The 25,795-nt window shown below is 38.5% G+C and overlaps 3 protein-coding genes across 3 annotated transcripts; all 3 read right to left on the bottom strand.

Annotated features, from left to right (window-relative positions):
• Positions 1 to 1,001: 1,001 nt before the first annotated feature.
• Positions 1,002 to 4,869, bottom strand: prdx4 (peroxiredoxin 4). Its single transcript, XM_083927548.1, has 7 exons — positions 4,572 to 4,869; positions 2,849 to 2,966; positions 2,639 to 2,755; positions 2,289 to 2,411; positions 1,613 to 1,743; positions 1,487 to 1,521; positions 1,002 to 1,127 (listed from the first exon to the last, which is right to left on the bottom strand). Exons 1-7 carry the CDS (start codon positions 4,774 to 4,776, stop codon positions 1,077 to 1,079), a joined length of 780 nt encoding a protein of 259 aa, XP_083783674.1. The 5' UTR covers positions 4,777 to 4,869; the 3' UTR covers positions 1,002 to 1,076.
• A 1,228-nt stretch (positions 4,870 to 6,097) lies between these two features.
• On the bottom strand, positions 6,098 to 11,385 carry LOC310956913 (pyruvate dehydrogenase E1 component subunit alpha, somatic form, mitochondrial-like; the record flags this gene model as incomplete). Its single annotated transcript, XM_083927291.1, has 10 exons — positions 6,098 to 6,262; positions 7,103 to 7,211; positions 7,643 to 7,710; positions 7,826 to 7,897; positions 8,066 to 8,221; positions 8,403 to 8,495; positions 9,214 to 9,305; positions 9,392 to 9,518; positions 11,068 to 11,241; positions 11,329 to 11,385. 10 exons carry the CDS (start codon positions 11,383 to 11,385, stop codon positions 6,098 to 6,100), a joined length of 1,113 nt encoding a protein of 370 aa, XP_083783417.1.
• Positions 11,386 to 17,020: 5,635 nt separating this feature from the next.
• Positions 17,021 to 23,850, bottom strand: LOC310956244 (pyruvate dehydrogenase E1 component subunit alpha, mitochondrial-like). The gene is made up of 11 exons (XM_083926413.1): positions 23,735 to 23,850; positions 22,468 to 22,536; positions 22,195 to 22,368; positions 21,412 to 21,538; positions 21,171 to 21,262; positions 20,339 to 20,431; positions 19,683 to 19,838; positions 19,191 to 19,262; positions 19,038 to 19,105; positions 18,456 to 18,564; positions 17,021 to 17,887 (listed from the first exon to the last, which is right to left on the bottom strand). Exons 1-11 carry the CDS (start codon positions 23,780 to 23,782, stop codon positions 17,723 to 17,725), a joined length of 1,173 nt encoding a protein of 390 aa, XP_083782539.1. The 5' UTR covers positions 23,783 to 23,850; the 3' UTR covers positions 17,021 to 17,722.
• Positions 23,851 to 25,795: the final 1,945 nt, after the last annotated feature.

Here is a 25,795-nt window from a genome sequence, read left to right as displayed (position 1 = left end):
TTTTCAGCTTTGAGATAATGCATTTTCCAGCTGAGCCAAGAGGCTTTTAAAATAGTTTATTTAGCTTAAGTAGGAGAATGTTCTCAGCACTTAAAGGAAACATGGTTTTCACTAGACAGGAATGGGATGAAAAACTGTAACCTGAAGAGTAACTAAAGCTGTCAGACAAACAGTGAGAGTGAAATATACAATGTTTGAGATGTATATTTCCCACTGCAGATGTGTAAAATATCATAAGATGGAGTAAATGTACATTACACCGTTGGTCATAAATATACTGTTTGGTGTGCCCAGAGTTAGTGTCTGGTTTTCAGTGTCAAGTTTTACGCTTTATATCATTTGGTTGACATGCACAATTTGTTTGTGCTACTAACACGGCCTTATCAGGTAATCATATTCTCAAAAAGTTGGGTCCTATGTACATAAGTACTATTGCAGTTTCTTGTTTGCGCTGTTCTAAAGCCAGTGCACCTGTACTAAATGTCCGGAACATTATATATATATATATATATATAAATACAAATAAAAGTTTGCAATATACAACACAGTGATGTTTTCATTAGTGAGCTATATCCCCTCATGCAAAAGTTATGTGACTCAGCTTCTCGTGTGATGTCTAAAATACACTGTTCACTCTCAGACCACTCCCAGTGCAAACATTTTGTCATCCTTTGAGTAAATGCTTTAGGGAAGTCGTTCTAATAACTGACTGAGCCTGGAGCTAGTTTTACACAAATGCATTATGTCTGCTGTGTTTACCTCACATTTACATTGCAGCAATTTAAAAAAAAGAGACACCACAACCGATCCAGCAAGTATGCTAATATCTTTGATGACTCTTTGTAAACAGTTGTTGCTTGTGAGCAACTGGAAGCCACTGGGTGAATTCACATCAATGACACCTGTCATTGTACACAACACTAATGAAAAAAGAAAACGGCATACTGAGCTAAAACTGCCATTTCCTGTGGTCAGTCAATCAATAGGGCAGACAGACAGCATTTTATGAAAACACATTTTATTTGCACTTTCAGTACAGTGCTGGACTTCACAAACTGGGGCGACGAGAACTCAGATCAGTTCAGTTTATCAAAATACTTCAGCTTGCCTGAAGGGTCGGGAATGATCTGTGGGAGAGAATTCATTAAGTGAGTGCGCAATAAGTATTTCTTACATTAGACAATACAAAAATATACTAGAATATGCTTTAAACCAGGCTGTGAGTAAAGCAGATCCCTAACGACAAACAAATGCTCAGTTTTCCACTTCACAATGAAAAAATCTCCTGCAAGGGCCAAAAAACTAAACTGTCAGGCAGTGCTCACAGTGACAGTCTGTTCCTTCTAACTTACATGTGGAATGAAAATGCTTTACTTGCAGACAGATTGACCTGCAAATACAATAGTATCTGATCGAAGACGGTCCAACTATCCTAGAAAAACACTAGTTAGTGAGCAAAGATCTAAAATAAACCAGTGATACTCACTGTGTCACTGCCTGGCTTCCACCCCGCTGGACACACTGTAAAAGAAAATGACACAAATTCCGGTCAGCTGTGAGAAATAACAGCTATTGATTTGCTGGTACTGCTGTTTAAACAAGGTCCTCATACCTTCTCCGTGTTTGTCAGTGTACTGGAAGGCCTGCACAAGCCGCAGAGTCTCATCCACGGATCGTCCCACCGGAAGATCGTTCATGGTGATCTGCCTCAGGACGCCCTTGCCATCGATGATGAAGAGTCCCCTGAGAGAGACACGGACAGACAAGTGAGATTCAAGCATGACTTACTTTTAAATTTCTACACAGTTGTCCTTCCCATTCAACAACTCAGAAATCTTTCCCAAAGTAAGGGGGCTTGTTTTTATTGGGTTGCCAATCAGCGGAGTGAAATGTATAACTAGGCTATGATATGTGAATTTATTTTCTTGATAAAAATAGAAGAGCGTTATTGTTTTGTTAAGTCAGGCAATGCTCACAGTGACATACATCCCCGTCGCGAACCTCGACCTGAAGTCCGCTCCAGGGCTGAGGTAAAGTTGAGTGACTCCTGTGATTTCCTCACTCTTGATCACGTGAATTCATGATGTATTTCTTTGTATGTTTGGGGGTCGGGGATAACCCGAATTTCTCTATTGGGTCTCGAGGTAAAACAGTTTGAGAACCCTGGCCTACACTATGGAAGCATCAATGTGATTTGTAAACATTTTAAAGTGATTCATGCCTGTTTTATTAAGCTGATCGCCTGTAAAACTTTGATAATTGCCATAAATGTTAATGTGAAACTGTACCTCAGTGTGTGTCCCTGGTCCTCCAGGTAAACTCCGTAGTCTTTTGAAATCTGGTGGGTGAGGTCGGACAAGAGAGGGATTTTCATTGGTCCAAGTCCACCCTGCTTCCTGGGCGTATTGATCCTGTCAATAACAAGAAGTTTGAGGGAAAAAACAAAGCTCTGAGTTTAGCAAAATGATTCACACAAAGAAAATTCAAGAATAGAGCTCTGGAGTACAAAAATAAACAGCTAATGGGGGTAAAACATAAAAAAAGCACCCATTAATTAGACGTCTGTTATTATTGGGTTTTGTTTTAAGCCATTAAAGTGTGAGAGCATCTTGTGGGTGTAATGGGGAATCAATCTTACCAGGCCAGGTGGGTGAACTGGGAGTCGACAGAGCAGGCGACCACCTCTGTATTGATGGCTTGAAACTCATGCACTCGATCACTGAATGCAATGATCTCAGTGGGGCAGACGAATGTGCTGCAAAATATCAAAACAAAGCCAGAGTAGACTTTTGTTGTGCAGCAATTCAAGTGAATGAATCATGTAACGTGTGACTCGGGTGTTACTCACAAGTCCAGAGGATAGAAGAAAAAGACAAGATATTTGCCTTTGTAGTCGGACAGCTTTGTCTCCTTGAATTCACCGTTAATGACGGCTGTTCCTTCCCAGTGTGGCGCCGGCTTTGAAACTTAGGAAGGAAGAAAAATACATGTATTGATAAAAAAAGGATTTGACAATATCAAATAAATGTGCGTTGATACTGCAAACGACAAAATGTAACATGGGATAGAAAGATTACAGAAGTACTTTAGCCTATAAATGGGACATTGAGACCCTCATAAGTCTAAGCCTTTTTTTACATAAACTTGTTAAGGTGTATGCATTTAAACTGCACTGTACAGTAAAACTCTCAGAAGTTCTTTAATGACCTTTAATCTTTCACTTAACATCTATGTCTATAGTTCAGCTTATTATTTACTGTCACATGTATGCACAGCATAACACCGTAAAGAGCACTGTACAGTGCCAGGGGGGTTTAACCATATACATATTTTGGTGGTGCCTTCACACGGGACGCCCTGATCTGGCAGTATAAATACTAAGTATGTGTATATTCTTTATGTCCATATCAACATTTAGTTCTGTATTAGGTCCCATATTGCTCAGTATTTCATATCCCACGTTCCATGTCAACTTTTGATTACATACTCGTACTACTTTGTTTTTGTTTTGATTATTGAAATGTTGATTATTCATTTTGTCTATAGTTTCTCTATTATATACACATATCAGTCTATGGAGATAGTAACCAAGCATTTTGGTTGTGATGACTCTTTAAATCTTTATGACTTCTGTGTCTCTTCTTTGCCAGCTGCAGATTTCCTCACAGTTTCAATTTTGAATTGAAAATCAATAGAAATGAGCGTTCAATTTCGATGATCGGGATCAAAAGCAGGATTGGCGAATGAAAAAAAACATTTTAATTTGACCATAGACCTTAGTGTGGTAAAAATACAGAGGTTATAATCACACGTATGTGATTATGAAGCCTATCTTTTTTTAAAGAAGAATTTGAAGGGTGTGATGTCTTTTTCTTTACGAATAAAGACTTCATAATCTAACTAATCTAAATCGAATCATGACCTTAAAATCGAGTCTAATCGTGGATCTGGAGAATTGTGACATTCTACTTCTTTTTATTTTGAAAATGCATTACAACTGGAAGGTTTCCCCTCAGTTGAAATGGGCAACATATGGCAGGTGAACAATTCTGCTGGAGCACAAACACTGCACAAGACTGTACTGTGGCATGGACTAATCCCAAACCTCATGAGGACATGATGAACAGAGACCAGATAAGTGAAGAGGAACACATGCATATTATATGGACTCAAAGGATCATGTGAGTTTTATGGATGCCTCTGATAGTTTCTAAGTGTTTCTGTTATTTTGTCCAACCCCCTAGTGCTGGTTATTTGTTGAAAGGGGGCGGGGTTAAGGAAGGACGCAATCCAATGAATTTCATAGAATGACGTGTCCTACAAATAACACCAGGTTAAAAGTTCGGCCTCGTGTAAGTAAGTGACAGTAACATCTTAAACTGTCAACTGAGACTTATAAGTATGAACACCAGCTGCAGAGACAGGCTACACTGTCACTTTTGTCTCCTTGTTTTGTCCTGACGGCAGGTTCCACACAGCTGCTGCTTTTGCCAGGAAAGAACAAAAAAAAAACCAATATCACTGCGCACTTTCATGACGCAAATCACTGTCCAAAAATACTAGACACTCACTCTTGGCTTTGCTGAGGTGCAGGGAATGATCGGACACGGGCACACGGAAAGCCTCTCCGGGATAAACGTGTCCTCCCGCGTAGTTGTGACACTGGGAGTTTTTCACGCCTTCCTCTGCAGATGTGGTGGTGAGGAGGAGGAGCGCGGTGCAAAGCGCACACAAAAGCTCCCTCTTTATGTCAGTGTGCGAGAGAAGCTCCATCATCGTGTCGTCCCTGTGAGAGCGCCACACACCAGCGACTGGCAATGCCTTTCAACCTTTTGGCAGGGATTTGAAGAGTCTTCTTCCTCCTCTTCCTCCTCCTCTTCTTCTTCTTGGTTCAGGCTTTTGCAGCAGCTGGGGTCCTTATTGTTACATTACTGCCATCTTCTGGAGTTAATTAGCTCCTGGTGCCCCACTTCCCTCGCCATATTACTTATTTCCTCTTTAACACAGTTCCCTAAATAAATGTATAAAATAATTGAACATACTCTTGGCTACATATTTCTTGCGAACTGTCTGTGCATGATCTATATTTCATTTTGTAATTCACCACGAATATTAGCTGGTTTTACTGTGTGTGCTTTTAAATGAACCCAGCAGTACATTTCTGTAGATTCACATGTGAAAGGATGATTAGATGGTTTGCTTTAATTTGTTTCCCTGTTGCTGAAATTAGTATTTTTCTTCCTAAATCCAAGATTATTGATGACAAACTCTATTGAGGTATTAAACGTGACTTCTCCAAGAAGACATCTGTCATCAATGATCTCTCTGCACCCCTCTACAGTAAATAGTCAAGCACAGCATGCCCTAACATCGACCAAGACACCTATGTTTTAAAGTTACAAGGACTATTATTATATCACGTATGTAATATTAAGTCATCAGCAGGAAAAGTCATTTTGAATTTACAGACAGGTAACGATTTTCCTGACTCTACTTTAATAAAAGCTTATAATAATACAACAAGATATAATAACAATAATAATAATAATGATGATAATAACAACAATAATCTTGTTAAGTTTGGGGTCCCCTGCTAAAGCTGCTGCCCCCGCGACCCGACCCCGGATAAGCGGATGAAGATGAGAGATGAGATGAGACAACAATAATACAAACAACCAACATAACAACAGCTCTAGTAAACCCCCACAGATACAGTACATGCATTGCGTTCATTGTGCTATGGGAACCATTACTTGAAAGTATCAATAACACAAGTTTTAGCTCTGTTATTAACATTACTTGTCGCCCTCCACTCAAAACAAAACAAAATTTGTATATCCATAGTTCCTGGAATTTTAAATGAGGTACAAGGAGTAGATGCCTGTTTGCAGATTTCAATGTGGAAATGAAACTTTTGTAGAAAAAACACATCTGACACACATTATTGTTTCAAGTGGATTATTTGAATATGTCTTAAAATATGTTTGGAGGGTTGTTTAGGGTACATTGTCGGATGCATACATTTCTGATCCGCGTTTAAATGTTGCATGCTGTAAAGGACGAGTATGTTGTGGGTGTAAGAGGGAATGTATTAACTTTAGCTAACAGACGTGAGCTTGGTCCATGGGTCTGTGCCGCGCACCTCCAGGGGTGGATCGTTACAGAAGATGTAGTTACACAGGTCCTCCAGTGGGGGTTCAGGGTTTGTAATGGCAAACTCTGCAGCTTCTTCAACATCTTTGGTAATTCCCACATCGATCTCCTATATCAGCCAGACACAAAGGAAACAAAAAGCCAGAAAGTAAAAAACAACAAAAAAACCCACTATTTTTATTCATTGCCAGCTAAGTTAAGGCTGAGTGATGTTCTTTACAGGGAAGAAAGACATCATCGTATATGATTCTAGTTGTAAAGGGGCCATTTTTTAGGCTGTATGTATGGATGGATTACTGAACAGGCATCTGGTCCCTATAAGAGCCACGCACAGACCAGGAAGAGATGCAAAATGGCCAGAAAGACACATAAAACAACCACAAAGAGACACAAGTGCATCACAAAGCCTGTGTGTGTTGCTCCTATAGGAACAATGGTGGGACCTTTAACGTGCCTGTGCCCAGGGACCCATTATCTCATAATCCACCCATGGGACTATGGTATTGAATTGCTGTGCTTTTGAGAGGGAGATATTACCGTGGCAACCACACATCATATCAGAGGGTAGGAGCTCTGTGAGGACACATTACTGAGTGTATGAGATTATTCCAGGTGTAACACTGAGTTTCAATGTTACCAATTTACCACAGAAAACCCATTTTTATTTTTATATTTCTGAACTCTATGTGGCCTATGAGAGTTCAAGCTAAGAAAAAACCTCATGTGGCCTAATGAGCATCACTGTCAACACCAGTTTAGGTGTTTGGATCTGCACTGTGTCCTGAGTGCTATTACAACTGGATTCTATCAGGTATTTTTGCCTTCTGGCTTCAACTGATCACAAATCTTTTCATCTTTATATATCTCTGGCCCAATGCTATTATGTTTTCTGTTTCCTCCCCAGTTTAAATCCTTTTTTAGAGTTTCACAGTTTGAAAATATTTGCTACCTTGAGCTCCTCCACACTGGTCATGTTGTTGCTGAGAAGGCGGCCCCTCAGCATGGAGATGGGATCACTTTCTCTCTGGACCCTCTCGACCTCCTCCTTTGAGCGATAGCTGAGGTGGGAGATATTGGAGCAGGGACAAGAAGGCCATATTAATAGTTAATATCAAGAGGTAAACTTGAACGAGCGTTGTCCCCAATTTACTTATCCAGATTAATATAAGAGTTAAATGTTACATACATAAACATGTATCAACATCCAACAGTTAATTAAAATGGAAAGGCCTTTACTAAATAATTGTTTGATTAGGAATATAAATAAATATATTGCATACCCTGAAAGGTCATGTGAGCCTTCTTGTAAACAGTGGTTATAGAACAAACCTCCTTTCATCATTATCATCTTTCTCATGGAAATAAAGCAGTATTACAAAATGTATTACAAAGCACTCAGCAGCATCATTTAAAAATAATAACAAGGATGCATAAAAAAAAAGAAATGCTAAAAATGTGTAAATGTACATGAGCACATATGGGCTTTTACCTCAGGTGAGCATCGCCCTCTAGATGTCCAAGAAAACGATACGTCTGTAGCTCCAATAGGATGGGACCCTGAGTTAGAGGACAAGGAGAAGAGAAAAATATAAAAACTATGACAGTATGTATCTGTAATAATTATATGATAATAATAATCAACACCAGATAAAAAGAACAGCTGTGAACTCACTTTCCCAGATCGGCAGTGATCAGCTGCAAACCTGGTTGCCTCACGAACACACAGAACGTCCATCCCATCCACCTGGACACAAACCCACACGTTTGAACAGGTTTTTACCAAATTTTTAGATGTTTATTTAGAATCCTTTCACACATGCATAGGGAAACACTCATGCAGGGGAACAGTCGTTCTACCAAGTGAGAAAAAACCCTCTTCTGTTCTGTAAAAATAAATAATTAAGAACTGTACCCTGAGACCAGGAAGGAAGTCTCCTCTCGTGTAGAGGTCTGTGCTTGCAGAGGCTCGCTCCATCGGTGTACCTTTAGCAAACCTGTTGTTCTCACAGATGAATATGACGGGTAACTTCCAGAGAGCTGCCATGTTAAAGGTTTCAAAAACCTGACCCTGTGAAACACAGACGCATTTTTTTTTACAACTTGTCAAAATGTGTGTAATTTTACTCAAGACTTATTGGATAATATCCTATTACTTGAAATTCAAGTCAGTTTGTCAAGGAGCTTTGTTTACTCTGAGTCAGTTTTTGAAGATTCTACAACTTGCAAACTTAATGATTTCTGTCAAATACCTGATTAGCAGCACCATCACCGTAGACACAAACACTCAGTTCACTCTTGCTCTGATACTTGCAAGCAAGAGCTAGACCAGCACCCAGGGGAACCTCAGGAGAACCCAGAAAGGTTGCATTTAATTCATTTTTAATGGTTAATCACATGCATAAACAGTGTTTAAATGCAAACGGTTGCAATATGTAATCATGTAATAATAAAAGATAGTGTGACTTGCTGCTGCTCATGGGGGAATTTATGGGTCTCTGTAAATCACAAATAAGTCTTAGAGTGTGGTCTAGACCCTCTATATGTAAAGTGTCTTGAGATAACTTTTACTATGATTTAGCACTATAAGCAAAATTGAATTGTATTTAACTGAACTGAAATAAATTGAATTGAATTGAAATTGAATTAAAAAAAAGAAAGAAATATGTATATATATATATATATATATATACCAAGGCAGTTTAAAGAAAAAAAAATATTGGAATTATATGTTTCTACACACGAGAGAATTAAAGGTTTACAGTAACCAATAAAGATTAAGTGTCAGGATTTTGACCTGAATCCGCATCAATTTGGACAATTCTTTTGAAAATGTTTTTAGTAAGTCTCTCAAGTCACAGAATTGCAACACTAAATTGCACAAGTGCCATTTTTAAAGATGAGCAGATGAAAATATTGTTAAACTAAAAATACCGTTATTTCCTTCCTTTTTGACAAATGGCACACAACTATTAGAGTCAGTGGAGGACAATAAAAAACTGAGCTTCCCAGCTTTAGTCAAGCAACTACAGATGTTTCCATTATCACAATTTAAATAATTACCTGTGATCCAACAATACCATTTCCTCCATAGAATGTTTTAGTGAACATGTGCATGGAGCCTCCTCTGCCTTTTGAAATACCTTCTCTTCGGCCTTAAAACAGTGAAATGGGAGCAGTGAAAACAAGAAAAAAACTGAACTCAGGGGGATCCACAGTACAGTGTGTAACTAAAACTTACCAGCAAGCTCAGCAATAATTTCCTTAAGGGACCCACCCCTGGTGTAAGTGAAGCCGTGATTACGGTATGCAGTGATCAGATGGTCCGTTAAGCGAACTGCAGCTTCGATACCAACTGCACAGGCCTCCTATCAGAAGAAAACAAAAAGGTTTTTCTTTGTCTTATCAGAACTGGGGACTTTACAGAAGTTATCCATGTTGGACTAAGAGGACTGAAAAGCCAATGAAAAAGAAGCTTGTACATTTTAAAGATCTATGTAGTCCTTATACTTCCACCCAAAATCTATATAATTTATCTACTTTTTAGAGGAGATCTTGTACTCCACCTATGTTACATGCTGTGACATTCACATTCACAGCTAATGGGCCTGTAGAGTTTTGTTCGAGGGGACTGGTAATGTTTTTTTTTAAATTATTATTTCTTTTTTTTTACACAGAATCACATTATTCTAACTAACACATCAGTTGCACGTTTTTTTTTTTTTTTCAGTTTTCAAGCCTTTTTTATTAGATAGGGCAGACAGGAAATGGGGTGAGAGAGAGAGGGGAAGACATGCAGCAAAGGGCCGCAGATCAGAGTCAAACCCGTGGCCACTGCCTCGAAGACCTTCAGCCTCTTTACATGGGGTGACTGCTCTAACCACTCAACCACCGGCCGCCCCAGTTGCACATTTTAAAAGACTATGAATACAGTTAGCTGCACCAGGCTCTAGTGGTGAGCTCAAGGCTGTTAACAACATCCATGCTGCCAACATGCATGCAGTGACAATAGAGAGACAAAGTCCCTCCCCTTCCAGTGGACCATCATCCATGGGACCTTATTACGGTAAATGTAATGGAAAGAACCATGCCATGGATAACACATATGTTGATTGGCAATTTAAAAGATAATTGCGCAAGTCAAGAAAGTCACAGTTTATTGTAACTGTTGAAGTATCAGACACCCTGGATGAACCACATCAGGTAAGACGTTACTGTGTAAGTGTTTCTGTTATTTTGTCCAACCCCATTGCGTCTCAGCTCCCAAAAATCTACATTGGTGACTATAAAAATAAAACAATTATTTTCTGGTCCAGGACAGATAATGACTGGGACCAGAAAATCATTTTTCCGTTTCAATAGACACCAATGTAAATTTTTCAGGAGCTGAGTCCCCATGGGGTCTAAAGGAAGCCACATTACGGGGCGGGACTTCGAAGGGGCAGAGGGAGAGAAGCGATCCAATGAATTTCATAGAATGATGGGTTCTACAAAAAAACATCTGATCAAAAGGTAGGCCTCGCGTGAGCGACCCTCACATCTTAAACTGTCAAATGAGAATCTATAGAATCTATCAGTCAATAAGTGAGAATTCTGTCTAGTAAGCTGATTACCAAAATCATAGGATCCCTCCTATGGGGATCAATAGTTGTTGAGACGTATCAGCTTTGACTCAAGTGGTGGAATTAACTGACCAACATTGGCATCCATAGGGGTGGGGCACTATGCACATTGTCACTAGCATGACAAAAAAATCCCCTAAGAAAAACAAAACATTCAAATGACATCCAACATTAATCAGCACTATCATGCTGCAATTACACTCTGTATGATGTAGTGTTCTTTATTATAATGTGATGGTTTTTAATCAAAGTGGTTAAATAAAATTATATCAGAGGAAATTCTGTTGGACCCCACCTGGCCATTGTACAAGTGGCAGGCACCTCTGATGATCTTCTGGTTAAAGAGCTGCGCAGCCTTCAGCTCCAAACACCTGATCGTCTGCATGCTGTGGTAGTACTGCAGACCCTCCTTACGAGTCATAACCACCTGAGTGCCCGGGGCCTCATCCAGCTTGTGGACATCACATTTCTTACGTTAGGGAAATAGTAATAATAATTTACAATATGTAGTGTGAATGTATTTGTTTGACAACATTGACAAAAACAAGTGTTTTACCTTTATTTCAAAGGTAGCCTGGGTGAAGTCAGCATATGTGCGTGCTGACATCACCATCACAGGCCTCTGCAACAGGAAAAATGAAAAGTTAAATATTAGTCACAGTAATAGCATAATTTCAGTTCTTCTGTCAACATTAGCTTAGTTACTGTTTCATGTTATATTGTGATATGATTTATATTTGTCTATGGTTTCTGTTGTTTGTTGACTTAATATTAAAAATAGTATTAAATGTCAAGACTGACATATGCTCAGCTCAAGGGTTACAACTTAACAGCTACTCTTTTGAGAAGAGAAGCTGTGAAAAAACACCCCAAAAACTGCTATGAATATTTGGCATGTACCCCTACGGCCAGGTTAACGCCTTAATTGGTCAAATAGCAAATTTATACCTGGAAGAGAAGATGCATTGGAATAAGACAAGGGCAGCAAGGGATTAAGCAGGATAATGGATCTATACAACGATGGAAGGCTAATGTCGTTTGAACTACAAAAAACTCATGATATTTCCTCAAGGCACTTATTTAAGCTTCTACAAGATATCTCAATATCACTCACTTACTCAGCCACCTCTCTCAATGGTTGGGGTAGGGTATCGCATGTCTTATAAAGTGTTTGTATAGACATGCAAGTTTCCAGAAGATGAAATCAAAAGCTGCAGGCTACACACACGGTACACGTTTTAGGTTGCAATAGAATTGGATTTAAAGAACATATATAAGAACATCAAAACTACTTTAATCCCAGTACGCCAGAAACACACTCTTGGAGAGAGGTTCTTGACAGCCAGATAACAAAACTGAAAATCCCATGTTGGCCAAAGTTGTGCATCCTATTTATCCAAGAGATTTTATTACTAAGAAAAGTGACAGTGCACTAATAGACTTGTATCTCTGACAAACTAAGAGTGCACTAACTATAGGAAGGAAAACTGTGACCAAACCAAGTATGTCAGTATATAAAGGATCAATCAACTTTTGTTACTATGGAAAAACAAACAAAAGAAAATGAAAGGCCAATGTTTTTTAAGTGGCCTTTCATTTGGATGTTTTATCCTAAGATTTAAGTTTTTGTTGGTTTTTACATTATTCGTAGCCCTGGCGGTGGCATTTTTGTATAATTTTGAACATGCTATTGTCTTATTGTTGTCATTTTTAGTCGTGCATATTTGGTTTGTGATGTTTTTGTCTGTGTTGTTTCAATTTTGCTCCGTGAAACACTTTAGGCTACATGTTTGCAAGGAAGGTGCTATATAAGTTGAGTTAAAAAAAAATATCTGTGGTAAATTGCTTAAAACAAAATGTTGGTAAAGATGAATAAAACCAAAAACTGGAGTAAGATAAAATAAATAGATGAAGAAAGGGAAACAAATGTAATGGCCCATGTGATCTTCAAGATGTCTGCACATTGAAATTACTGTAACCTATATAGTCACCTCTTTTTATACTTGAATACTTTCTGTTTACATTTGATGGCATCCTGTAACACTCACCAATTTAATAATACTGTATGTAACAATAACACATATTGTTTAAAACATAGTAAATACATTAGTATTAAAAAAACAAAGTAAAAGTCAAGCGCGTACCATGTGAAATAGAAAATTAGAAAAAAACAACTTGGTTGAGAGATTTCAGTTTCTGTTCATCTATCATTATAATAATAAACATCAGAATTAAGATGGAGGATAATATCTGATCTGAGAGCAGAAACAATAAGGCAGTTCATTACTACGACACCATCACAAACTACAGCATCCAGAATGACCCTTAAGTGAAATCAGCACCTTTCTGAGAGTCTCAGCATGAACATGAACCATGAAGGTCTGTTTTCTGGTGTATAAGCAGGCTGACTTACATTTCTCCGAGAAGTTGTCCAAAGTACGTTGGAGATGATGTTCAGCATCTTGAACTGCAAAGCAACTTTCACTCGTCACATCACAGTATGGTCTTCAGGCTTCACTGTCAGTGCCTGACCTGTCTTTCTGGTTTCCTCACCTCGCTCAAAAATTGACACATGCCTGTAGTAAGATACACAGTCAATTGTGTTTTAATGGCTGTCATTTAATTAATTTCCCAATGTAACACATTTTCTCTTTAATCAACAAAAATGGCAAATTCTTTTTAAACATTGTGCTTTTTCTAAGATCCCATTCATTTGACGTTCTAGTCAAATAGATCTGGCTTCTGGGGGGTTGGAGACTGGATATTCAACAAAACAGTCAACAGCTTAAGTAAATAACTTAAAGTTAAGGAATGGTATTTGTAGAGTACATTCAGTCCCCCTGGTATGGACTAATGGAGCAAACCAGAGCTCAGATGCAAGTGAACACTGGACTTAAATCTGTCAAGTTAAAATTCAATTCAGTTTTATTTACAGTGCCAAATCATGAAATAAATGAACTCAAGACACTTTACATATAGAGTAGGTAAAGACCACACTGACTTATTTATGATTTACATACTGTAGACCCAACAATTCCCCCCTGAGCAGCAACAAGTCGCACTATCTTGAATACAAATAGTAATCATTATTATAATTATTATATAGAGTATTAATCCAGCAATCTTGTGCACACAGTGGCAACAAAAACCTTCCCTTTTACAGACAAGACCATCAAACAGACCCAGCTCTGTGGAGGATGGACATCTGTCTTGAGAAAAGACAGACAGATGGACAGAGAGAGACAAAGACAGACACACAGAGAGACAGAGACACACTTCCAGAGATGCAAGCAACCACAAAAATAACAGTAACTTTCATAATATCTATAGTAATGTGAATATGACTTATATGTTAAGGCAGTTAATATAGTAGAATAGTAGAAAGAACTACAGCTAAGGTGACAGAATATGACAAAAGTAATTATGGTGGTAAATATGATCAACGATATGAGAAGTGGTAATAACCGCTGCGATACAATGAGATATATGACTGATATTGTTCTTATGGCTACAAATTTTATAATTTATAAAACTAATGATAGTATATATCAGTAATGGTAATAATAGCAGCATGCCATGAAGCTCTGCTTTCTTCTTGTTTTTCTTGACGTTTAAGAAGCTTTTAGACGGTCGTGTCTAAATGGTATCCCTAGAATTGTGAAAACTCTTGCAAAACTAGTTCTGACGACCTATACTTACCTTAACCATTCAAGGTCTGCCTCACCTTGACCATCTTGCGAGACATTTGCACATCTTGGACTGTCATCTATACACATATCGGAAACCTGACAGATGCGTTAATGGTTTGAACAGAAATGTGTCAGAAATGAACTACACTGCAAAACATTCAACAACATACACATTTGTAAAGATAAAGGAAAACACATTTTCAATTGCAGTAATGAACTAAATATCAAATCAATTCTTTAATTGCAGGCCTAAGCATTCAGTTTTGTAGATTATCAGATAACATATATTGATCAAAATTTGTCTTTCTGAACAAATTTTCTTCTTTTATTCATATCTTATGCCTCAATGAACAGACACAGAGACATGCAAAGGTTAAGGTGAAAGGAAAAAACTGCATCAAGAAATTTAACATATAAACCAACTTGTTTTTACTCCTGAGTGTGATACCCTTCCACATTTCCACTAACGAACTGTTGTGTGAAGTTAAAGGTTAAAAAAAAGAAAGACATTAGATTGGATGTAATGAACTGAGAAATATCACTTCCTATGTAGTTTTCTGTCCCAAACAAAAGTTAGATAGCACTGTACAGTCCTTCATTCAATAATTTGCGTGCCACTGTTACTAAATGAGGAGTTCAGGTGAAACCTAGAAAGCTGCACTGAAAGTGACTCTCACTTTCTCAACGACTGCAGCATCAATCTCTCCACTCAGAGGTGTCTCTTGAGACTGCAGTTACTACAAGCACCCTAACCCCTTAATGTTAGGTGAATAAGGTATAGAAAAATACTGATGGGAAAGCTTGTGCAATAATAAAATCATGTTTATTAAATTATTATTTTAAATTAAAGCATGTTCAGTTCTTATCATGTTCAACAAACTCAAATAAACTCACCCTTCATAAAGCACCTACCTGCAGTAACTGTGCAGTGCTGGCTCTCCCTGCATCACCCTCACCACTGTCACCCCTGTTACTTTCCAGCTGAACTTCATCTCTAATATGAAAATAATGGAGATGAATAAAGTGTTGAAAAATACTTAAGTGAATGTTTGCATTAATAACACTTTTTGGAGGTTAAAGCTGCAAACTGACAGTTATATAATTTTTTAAGTTAAATATGTTAGTTTATTGCACTCTATTCTGAGTGTACTTCATGATTGTAAATGACAATTCATTTTCTGTAAAAGGTTAAAAACATACTATTTTGATATTGTTGAACATGCTATTACATAGATGGTAATATATTATTTTTGTTTCATTCCATAGCTCTTACGGTGTGTTCACGGTATGTTCAGAGTCTTCAAGGTGTCAAAAGAATTAATGGAGCAACGGTATCTTCTATTTTTCTCAAAAATAAACAAACGCTACAATCACCTCACAAAATGAATCACTTGCAGAACACTGATGTACTCACGACCGTTGACTTTACTACTTTATTGAACTCGCCATGGGACTTAATACCCTCCCTAAACATTATTTAGATGATAAATAAAGAGCAAAATGAAAAGTAAGTTGAAAGCCATGGCCTATTGCATTTATAAAGCAAGAATTACTTTGCAGAAAAACGCATTGTGCATTGGCCACGGTAAAGGTCAACGTTTGGCACAATTTACTCAAAACAGATACAAAGAGGAGAACACAGATACAGTATCTTACAGTTTTTTTTATTATAGTGGCGCACAGATAAAAACAAAGTTTCCATGGAGTGTTTTTCTGTGTCATCGGCCACCCTCAGTGTAACAGTTTCCTACAACAAATACTCACACTGTGGGCATTTTCAGTTGTATTAAGACAGATATTGACATTTTAAATTTGAGTCTGTCTTCTTATTTGACTGAATACTTCACATTGCAGGTAAAAGTCCCTTTCAATCTGGTACCCTTTAAAGGGATACAAGCATTGTTACAATGTCAAGGAATAACATCTTGATATGCAGGTTGTTTATACTTTGCTACCTGAGGTATCTGTGTGGTCATTTTTCTAAAACAGTAATGTGTTCCAGGTACTTGACGAGAACAAAACAAAAAACAGACTCAAATTCAAAATGTCCACGTATCCCTAAACATTTGAGCCAGTAATGTCCCACTGCTGATGTGTTCGAGTAACACACACCACCTTCTGAGCAAGACTTACAAGTAGCACACAAAGCTACTGAACCAACCATATTGAACCCTCTATTTGATTTGGAAATTTAACGTTAATAGTGAAGCTTAGCTGATGAATGCACTCTGACTGAAAGTCACATTGACATTCGCCGTTACTGCATCGATGTTTCAGCTTCTGGTAATCTTAAGGAGTAAATAATAACACACATTTGAAATTGAATAGGAGCGGTTTAGGTTTGTGTCATAAAACTCAAACCTGAGCACCGGAGTATCTGCAAAATTTGGCGAACACTTCTTCAACCATGTGACTTTTAGATGCACGCAGTAGAATCAGCTGCTCAGCTTGGAGTGTGACACAAACGTGAGGTGACACATTCATCCTCCAAACAACACAAGATCTGCCAGGCACGTTTGGTTTGGCAAGATAAATTAGAGAAGACAAAAAAGAGTTAACTCAGATTGAATGATTTATCGTGTACACTTCAGTATAAAGAGTACAAAGCCATTTTTACAGGTCAGTCTCTTTATAAGATGAACAGTGATGGATGGACATTTGCGTTATTACACCTCAAAAAGACACCAGAGATAATCCTCAAACAAGCAAATTTAGAATATATTAAGTATATTCTCTTGGGACCAGATTTACAAAACTTTCTGAATGAGAAGAAAACCTGATATTCCTTAAAACTAGCTTACGTAATTTCTTAAACGTCCCTCAAATAAAAACAATGAATCACAGGTATTAATTTATATATTTTGATGCATATATTTCATACATAAGGTGAAGACTTTAAATGTAGCCAATAGCCATCGTTAGATATTTTACAAAAAAATATAAATATAGGACAGAATTTCATGAGACTATGGCAACACTGATGAAGAAATGTGATGTAGGCTGTTTTGAACACTGAATGACAGTGAATGTTCTTGTCGATCTTTGTTAGTGTTAATGTCAGCACATCTTTGTGAATATGGTCCCTGCTGAGAAACTGTACAGCAGTGAGATAAATTTACTCGCTGATGGTTAAATCTCTGGGTCTGAGGCACTAGTTTATGGTATACTATAGTATGTGTGCGTATATGTGAGGGGCAGGGGGGAGGGGAAGGGGGGGTGATATATTATTTGGCGGATGACGTGATAAAAGATGAAAAAACTTTAGCTAACAGACTTCAGCTTGGTCCACGGGTTCGTGCCGCGCACCTCCAGGGGTGGATTGTTGTAAAAGATGTGGTTGCACAGTTCTTCCAGTGGGGGCTCAGGATCTGTGGTGGCAAACTGAGCAGCATCTTCGATTTCCTTCCTCACCGACACATCAATCTCCTACAGACACAACAGGTAAGATAGAAAATCAGAGTACTTTGCCGTTGGAGATTTGCCTACATCTGTACAGCCAAGGGATTTCGGTTATGCAGCTGTACTGTTGAATCAGAAAAACGCGTAACTAAAATCACATAAATCAAATACAGTATTATATTATAATGAAACTAAAAACTTTCAGGTATTGCTTTTTGGGTTTCTACTAGAACATGTTTACATGTATGTTTTAATGCTAAAACGACACTGTAGCTGCACCTTCTACCAATATACAGAACATTATAGTTGTGGCATCACAACCGTACAAAAGTCCTAAAGGCTCCTTTAAAAAAGCACAGTTTCTGAACACCGGCTGTCTGCATTTCTCTGTGGATTGATCGTTTTCGTACTTTCATAGTATTTATATAGCACCGCGACATTTTGCACTTGGTATTGTGTCTTGCACTTATATGCTGTTATGCCACATTCATGACCACCTAAGAATGTTGTGCTCTCAATCTCATTACCACAAAGACATATTCTTCTTTTATGAAAACATAAGACTCTCGGATTCTAAATTGAAAATATTTGGTACCTTGAGTTCTTCCACGCTGGCCATGTTGTTGCTGAGCATGCGGTCCTTCAGCAGAGAGATAGGGTCACTCTTACCGCGGACCTCCTGGATCTCCTCACGTGTGCGGTAGCTGAGAGAGGAGAGATTGGTGCAGGGATGTTGTAGGGATGCACTAATACAATCATTTTTTTAGAGCTGAAATCAAATCCAAGAGCTATAAAATGTAGGTAACCTGGCTATGATTTGTGATGCGTTTACATTTCTTTTTGTATTATTTAAGCCAGCCGTTTATCTGCTACATCGAATAATTAGTGTCATTGTTCAGTCCATTCCTACGCTGTGGTCTGGGCATTGCAAGGCCACTACAGTGGGAAGGAGGGTACATGAAGACTACTGTGGGACAGTGGCAAAAGTAAAGGGCAGCAGCACAGTGAGGACAACGTTTGTAAGCCAGATTATTAATACATAAATAAACGGATTGCTTGTAAATTACAAAAAGCTATTTAAAGACAATATACATATAGCGATTAGTTACAGCAAGTACTTAAATTACAAGTAAAAGTGATTTAAATTGAGTGCACGTCAGGAGCAGTGATCATTTACCTGACACCAGGATCGCTCATGCTGTGTCCATGATAACGGTAGGTCTGAAGCTCCATGAGAATGGGACCCTGATGAAAAGCAGGACAACAATAACTCAGCTGGGAAAGTGGGGATCATATATCCTGCTTGATATAATTCAATGTTTTAACTCACTTTCCCGGATCTGCAGTGATCAGCTGCAACCCTGGTTGCTTCCCGAACACAGAGAACATCCATCCCATCCACCTGGACACAGAAGCGATACCCAAAAATTCATTGAATTACAATGTACGATTTTTCCTTTAAGGAAATACAATGTAATACTTTGATCATACGGATGACGACACTCACTAACAAACAGCTTTTTATGAAGTTTCACATTACGGAAATATTGCTAGGTCTAAGAAATAATTGAGTGGTAAACTCACAAGTCTTACGTACTGTGTATAACAGGGTACTGGTACATTTATGGACGTTTGGAGTAGTACTGAGTATGAGTCATATATATTTATTTGGCAGACACTGGTTCTTACCACGGATATCATGTTAAAATTGACAAACTAAAACATATCTGTGCAAAAATAGAGAAAACATAAAATAATTATATTGTACTGTCAGTTTTATCATTTGTGGAAAGAAGTTTAAAGACATGAGTAAGAACAGTACCCGAAGACCAGGAATGTAGTCTCCTCTCTTGTAGTAGTCTGTGCTGGCTGCAGCTCGCTCCACTGATGTGCCCATGCCATACCTGTTGTTCTCACAGATGAAGATGGCAGGCAACTTCCATAGTGCTGCCATATTGTAGGTTTCAAAAATCTGACCCTGTGAAATACACAAAGGATTTCTTTTAACATGGCACAAATATATGAATACTTTTGTTGACTTTGTTAGCTTACATTAGAAGCATATAGCAAAGTACATATCAGTTTAAAGTCTGTTTATAGAGACAACTAAGGAAGCGTCTTATTTGATCTTGGTTTAGTCTTTCAGGGAGAATGCAGACCATTTTAGCTCCTTTTAGCAAACTTTGTGTCCCTGTGTTGACTTGCAGTGCAGTGTGTGAGGAGCCTAGGTTTGCAGGAAGTCTATAGGACCATTAGCTGCTCTGATAAAAGGTAGAGAAACAGATCACAAAACGTATCCAACAATACGTGGCTGGTCTAACTTAATTTCAACGTAATGGATGCATCAGTAAAAGTTGCTAATCCAGAGGCATCATTTCTTACACGCACCCTGCAACGTTGACTACGATAAGCTGCAATTGATCCCATCCAGAAATCAAACAAAGCTAGACTAAAACAGCAGTGATTTCTGTGATGTACCTGGTTTGCGGCGCCGTCACCGTAGAGACTGACACACAGCTGGTTGTTGCCCAGATACTTGCAGGCCAGAGCCACACCAGCACCCAGGGGAACCTGAGGAGAATTCAGAGGTATCTGGGGTTACATTATATCAATGTTAATGTATAAAGATGAAATTACAAGAAGCTGCTTCATGGAAATACAAGGTCGTACGTTCTTGTGATTTGTTCGGCACTGACATATTATCATTAGTCTGGGTGGTGCATGAGTTTAGTGGCAGTGGTATAGCATTGGGAAAACCGATAATATCAAGATTTTTTATTTTTTTTTAACTGACAGCATGCTGGTAGGGCATGTAGATTTAGCATTTAAATATGGTATGTTCCAATCTAATCATCAATCCAGCTCAGAGAGCATGTGCAACAAAGAAAATACCTGATTGTCACAATACCAGAATTTCAAACTACTGATACAATGCTAGTATAAAAAAAACACTACTTGATACCTCATTTAATACCACAACAAAAAGGAAAAAAAGGCCCTATACACACAAAATAAGACAAATTAATTATTTTAAATAAACCTTAACACAGAAAAAGTCACTGGAGACATACCAACACATTTGTACTAAAGTGATTGTTTGGTTAAAAATCTGCTCGTAGATCTGTTTTTTTTGTAGCTTCAAATCTTCCTTCGATGTACTGTATATTAATAATTAATGAAGATATTAGCGTTTTAAACGTGGTATCAAAAATATATCAAAGTGTTGATACTTTTGATAACCTTAAAAGAAACAATGACACATTGCCCAATTGGCTTTCAAATTGTTTGCCAATAGGCTTCAGTGATATACCTGCGCTCCGACAATTCCATTTCCTCCATAGAAGTGTTTACAGTACATGTGCATAGAGCCGCCTTTGCCCTTCGCAATACCCCCTCTTCTGCCTGCAAATAAGAAAAAAAACGTGGGGGTGAGAAAAGTGAGGTAAAAGAAGAAGCAGAAGAACTACTTGCATCACAAAATCGATTTTGATTTGAACCCATGTGTATCTTGTGACTGAAAATGTCTTATTGTCTCAGTGTTGCAGACTCACCTGTGAGCTCAGCCATGATCTCCTTCACAGTCCCTCCTCTGGTGTAAGTGTAGCCGTGGGCGCGGTACGCAGTGATCAGGTGGTCTGTCAGGTTGATTGCTGCTTCGATACCAACAGCACAGGCCTCCTACAAGGTGTAAACACACAAGCATGATGTCTGTGAGCATACATGCACTCTAGGATCTCATCTCATCTCATCTTCAACTGCTTATCCGGGGTGGGGTCGTGGGGGCAGCAGCTTTAGCAGGGGACCCCAAACTTCCCTTTCCCAGGCCACATTAACCAGCTCTAACTGGGGGATCCCGAGGCGTTCCCAGGCCAATGTGGAGATATAATCTCTCCACCTAGTCCTGGGTCTTCCACTAGGCCTCCTCCCAGCTGGACGTGCCTGGAACACCTCCCTAGGGAGGCGCCCAGGGGGCATCCTTATTAGATGCCCAAACCACCTCAACTGGCTCCTTTCAACACAAAGGAGCAGCGGCTCTACTCCGAGTTCCTCACGGATGGCTGAACTTCTCACCCTATCTCTAAGGGAGACTCCAGCCACCCTCCTGAGAAAACCCATTTCGGCCGCAAAACTGTAAATCCACACAGCTAAACAAATGTATCATATTGATATTTCTGTGTTCTCCTGTCTGTGAATCTTTTTAAAGGCAGACTTTACCTATATGCTATTAAATATTCTTCCAAGAGCTGCAAACAGAAATAATTTCTATAACATTAAGGTGAAACTCTTTCTATATTTTTACTGTGCAGTTTAGAAAAAAAGAAAGTGCACTCAACCTGGCCATCATACAAGTGGCAGAATCCTCGGATGATCTTCTGCTTATACAGCTGATCTGCTTTCAGCTCCATACGCCTCATGGTCTGCATGGTGCGGTAGTACTGCAGACCCTCATCACGTGTCATGACCACCTGAGTAGCCGGGCTCTCTTCCAGCTTGTGGACATCACATTTCTAAAATGAAATAAAAAAACACCCATCATAAAAAAGGCACAAACTGCCGTGTGCATTGACCAGTTAAGCAGAAAATATAACTTGGTGTTTGAAGCTTACCTTTATTTCAAAGGTGGCCTCGGTTGTGAAGTCAGCGTAGGTGCGTGCTGACACGACCGCTGCAGCTCCCTGCCGTTGCAGAGAAGATGTTTATTTCAACAAATCTGCTAAGGTCTGAAAAACTATAATACTATAGTAGAGAAATAATCTAATAGAACTAATAAGCATCATAAACTCTAGTCCACGTCAGACAAAATAGTGCACTACAATACTCTAACCCAGAGATCTTTAACAGGGGGTCCTCAGAGTTATTGCAGGGGGTCCGCCAATTTGATTGATAATCTTTGAAACACTTATTTTTCATAAATATGTATGAAAATGTACATTTACATGAATTAACAAAGATACATTTGTGAAAAAATAGTTAAATACTAATAACCTTGATGATAGGTTTACTGGCTTATAGGCACTAAGGTAGCCACTCACTGATACAATTGAGCTGAAGGATTCAATGTGCCTTCATAATGTATGTTTAATACATCCCAACAATACATATGATGTATAAATATATTAATATGTTGAAGACCCGCACTCTCGCCATAATAATAATAATAATAATAATAACTGTAATAAGTATATATACTGTGAAACGTTAAATAAACAAACTTCGTTCTCAAGTTGTTTCTTTTTCAGTACAGTTTAAAAGACAAATTTCGGTCGACAACTCCAACTAGTTGTCATCATTGTGATATATCACGTTATAGTTCATTCTAGTTAAGTTATAGTTAATTCAAGTATAACTGTATTCAACCACTTGACACAGTTTGTTTGACGTCACTAGGACCTCCCAGCTAATGTTATTATGACAATCTGAGTTAACAATTTAGGTACATAAAAATGCTTTAAACTAACAGAACTAATTGTTTTAAGTAGGAAAACGCTATCTAAATGGACTAGAATAAACCAGGTCAGTGGGGGAAGTCGTTATAAAGTAAAGGTATTTTAGGTTTTGCAGGACAACTCATCAGAATAGACTACCAGAAGTATAAATGACAACACAACAACACCGTGAAAACACAGCCCCTAACTCCATAATGAAGACAAAAATATAAATGTATTGAAAGAAATAAAGTAGCGGACCTTTACTGACCACAACACTGAGATTTATGTGCAGACTTTAGCTGTTAGCCAAACAGCTATGGTTCGGCCTCACAAGGTCAGAACCGCGACAACAGTCTTGTTTTAGGTAAATATTGAAGCTCTTAAAGGGGGACTGTAATGCAGGGCTAGGTAAAGACAATTCGTAGATTAGATGTTATCTACTTACATTTCTCTGAGCGCAAGCCTTCAACACATTAGAGATATTGGTCAGCATCTTTTCTGAGGTGGCTCACGGCTCCGTCCTTCTGTCACACAGGCCCTGTGTTTCCGGTTCCGTTCTTCTTCTTCTCTGGCTTCAATAACAGCAATGGCGGAAACTCTACTGCCAACTCTTCTCCGCTGGTCTGTCTGTGACAACACATGTATGACATAAGAAATCATTTAAACATTTAAATAAAGAAACAATGGCATTATATAATATTATAATTATTATGATTGTTGTTGTTATTATATTTTTCCCTTTTCTGACCTAATGAACAGTTTCTTCCCGCAGGCTGTCACTATGATGACCACTTAATATCCATAGTGTCAGGAGCAAACCCAATAAAGCCTGCTTTACATTAATAACCTCATACAGCATCATTTGCACTCTGCACCATTGCACTATTATTATGTTTACAATTGCATTGTCCTGTGTTTGTATGTACATATACGTATAGCTATATCTGTACATAGTAGTTAAATGTTTATGTATACCTTTGTTCATTTTTGTTATCTTTGTTTTTAGCTGTACAAGCACAGAAAAGACACCAAAAAGCCAGAGTCAAATTCCTTGTATGTATTCACACTTACTTGGCCATTAAGGCTGAATCCAGAATAGGAGAGTATTGAAGTAATCATCATTCCCTTTGCAAAATACAGAAATTACCATGATGGTGACTTTGCTTATGTTTGGGTCCAGTTAACTCCATGTTAGACTCCCATGACTTACTTGTAATAGTCTTATTTGGGAGTGGTAACACTGTGTAAAAAAACACTGTCAAAACCAATCATAGAGCATATGAAAATCACTTGTATTCAACCAGCTGGTCTCTCTGACACCGGGACAAGGTCTGTCGTTCACCACATCAGTTGCCGTTTATTTCAAATGTAACAATGCCACATGTATTGTCCCTGTCAAATACATGAATAAAATAAAGGTAATGCTTAACTTTCAGTAGTGGACTACTGAAACATGTACTCACTCACAAGTCTCACAAAATTAGAAAAAGCCATGAAGCATTAAAGTAATAAGATAGTGTTGAGTTGTTGAAGGCCCAACCTGATCATTTGTGTTAACCAGTTGTGAAAATTCAACCAAAGGAGAAAATGAACATTATGCCATTTGTAACAAGTGTTACACCATCCTCCATATACCATCAGATTCTGTTACCTGATTAGGGGTTTCAGAAGGGCCTTGAGGTCACACCTGATTTATCACTTAATCTTGAGGCCCTGTCTTTCTCAGGGTGCTTTCTCCAATTCATTTTTAAACCTTAGGTTATATTGGTGCATATTCCTAAATGCATTTATCATCCGACCCACCCAAAAATTTCAACAAAGAAATAAAAAAACATTTTAGGGACTGCAGGCAAACTAAATAAAGCTTCTCATGGGGCGTCTGCAGTATGCACTTTAGTTGATGGGCACTTAAAGACAATGTTACATTCACTCAGTGAACAGAGTGGGAAGATTGGGGAGGATACTGGGGGCTCACTTTTGCTGCAGGGCCCAAAACCAGCCGTGACCACTGCAAAGGCTTTTACCATTGTCAGACAGTATCAAAATAGCAATTATCCAACATGGTGATATGTGACCCTGCCTTATTGCGATGGATAAAGTCACAAAGCTGTGATAGCAGAACATGCCTCGTAGCAGGAGTGTAGCACCAAATTCTGGACCCTGTGCATAAATGTTCATGGGCCCCTCCCAGCATCTGATAGCCTCCCATTTTTCCACCAAAATAAGCATGTTTATGTGGGGTGTATAATCTGGGATATACTCCTATCCCACTGCAAGTAGATGAGTATGCCTTTCTGTTTTGTTTTACTGGTTCGTCATGTTCAACGCCATGAACGTGCAGGAAATCAGGGCTAGAAAACGATAGAAAACTGCATAGAGGCCAGCGAAAACATTACGATGCTACCTATATTTTGGCCTACTTATTCATTCTATCTTTCAAACTACGTTCCAAGTTTGTTTTTGGAAAAGGGTCTTGAGTCTGTGTCAGGAGAGCTCACAAAAACAT

Source organism: Echiichthys vipera, assembly GCF_963691815.1.
Source record: "Echiichthys vipera genome assembly, chromosome: 14".
Classification (NCBI taxonomy): Eukaryota; Metazoa; Chordata; class Actinopteri; order Perciformes; family Trachinidae; genus Echiichthys; species Echiichthys vipera.
Note: the sequence above shows the minus strand (reverse complement) of the source record. Positions and strands in the feature narration are given on the sequence as shown.

Coding starts and splice junctions, on each gene's coding strand:
- LOC310956244 (XM_083926413.1), bottom strand. CDS start 23,782: ATGCTGACCAATATCTCTAATGTGTTGAAGGCTTGCGCTCAGAGAAAT. Junction 22,537..23,734: donor AGGCTTGCGCTCAGAGAAAT/GTAAGTAGATAA, acceptor CTGCAACGGCAG/GGAGCTGCAGCGGTCGTGTC. Junction 18,565..19,037: donor ATGAGCGATCCTGGTGTCAG/GTAAATGATCAC, acceptor CTCCTCTCTCAG/CTACCGCACACGTGAGGAGA.
- prdx4 (XM_083927548.1), bottom strand. CDS start 4,776: ATGATGGAGCTTCTCTCGCACACTGACATAAAGAGGGAGCTTTTGTGT. Junction 2,412..2,638: donor CAGTTCACCCACCTGGCCTG/GTAAGATTGATT, acceptor TGTTATTGACAG/GATCAATACGCCCAGGAAGC. Junction 1,744..2,288: donor GACCAGGGACACACACTGAG/GTACAGTTTCAC, acceptor TGTCTCTCTCAG/GGGACTCTTCATCATCGATG.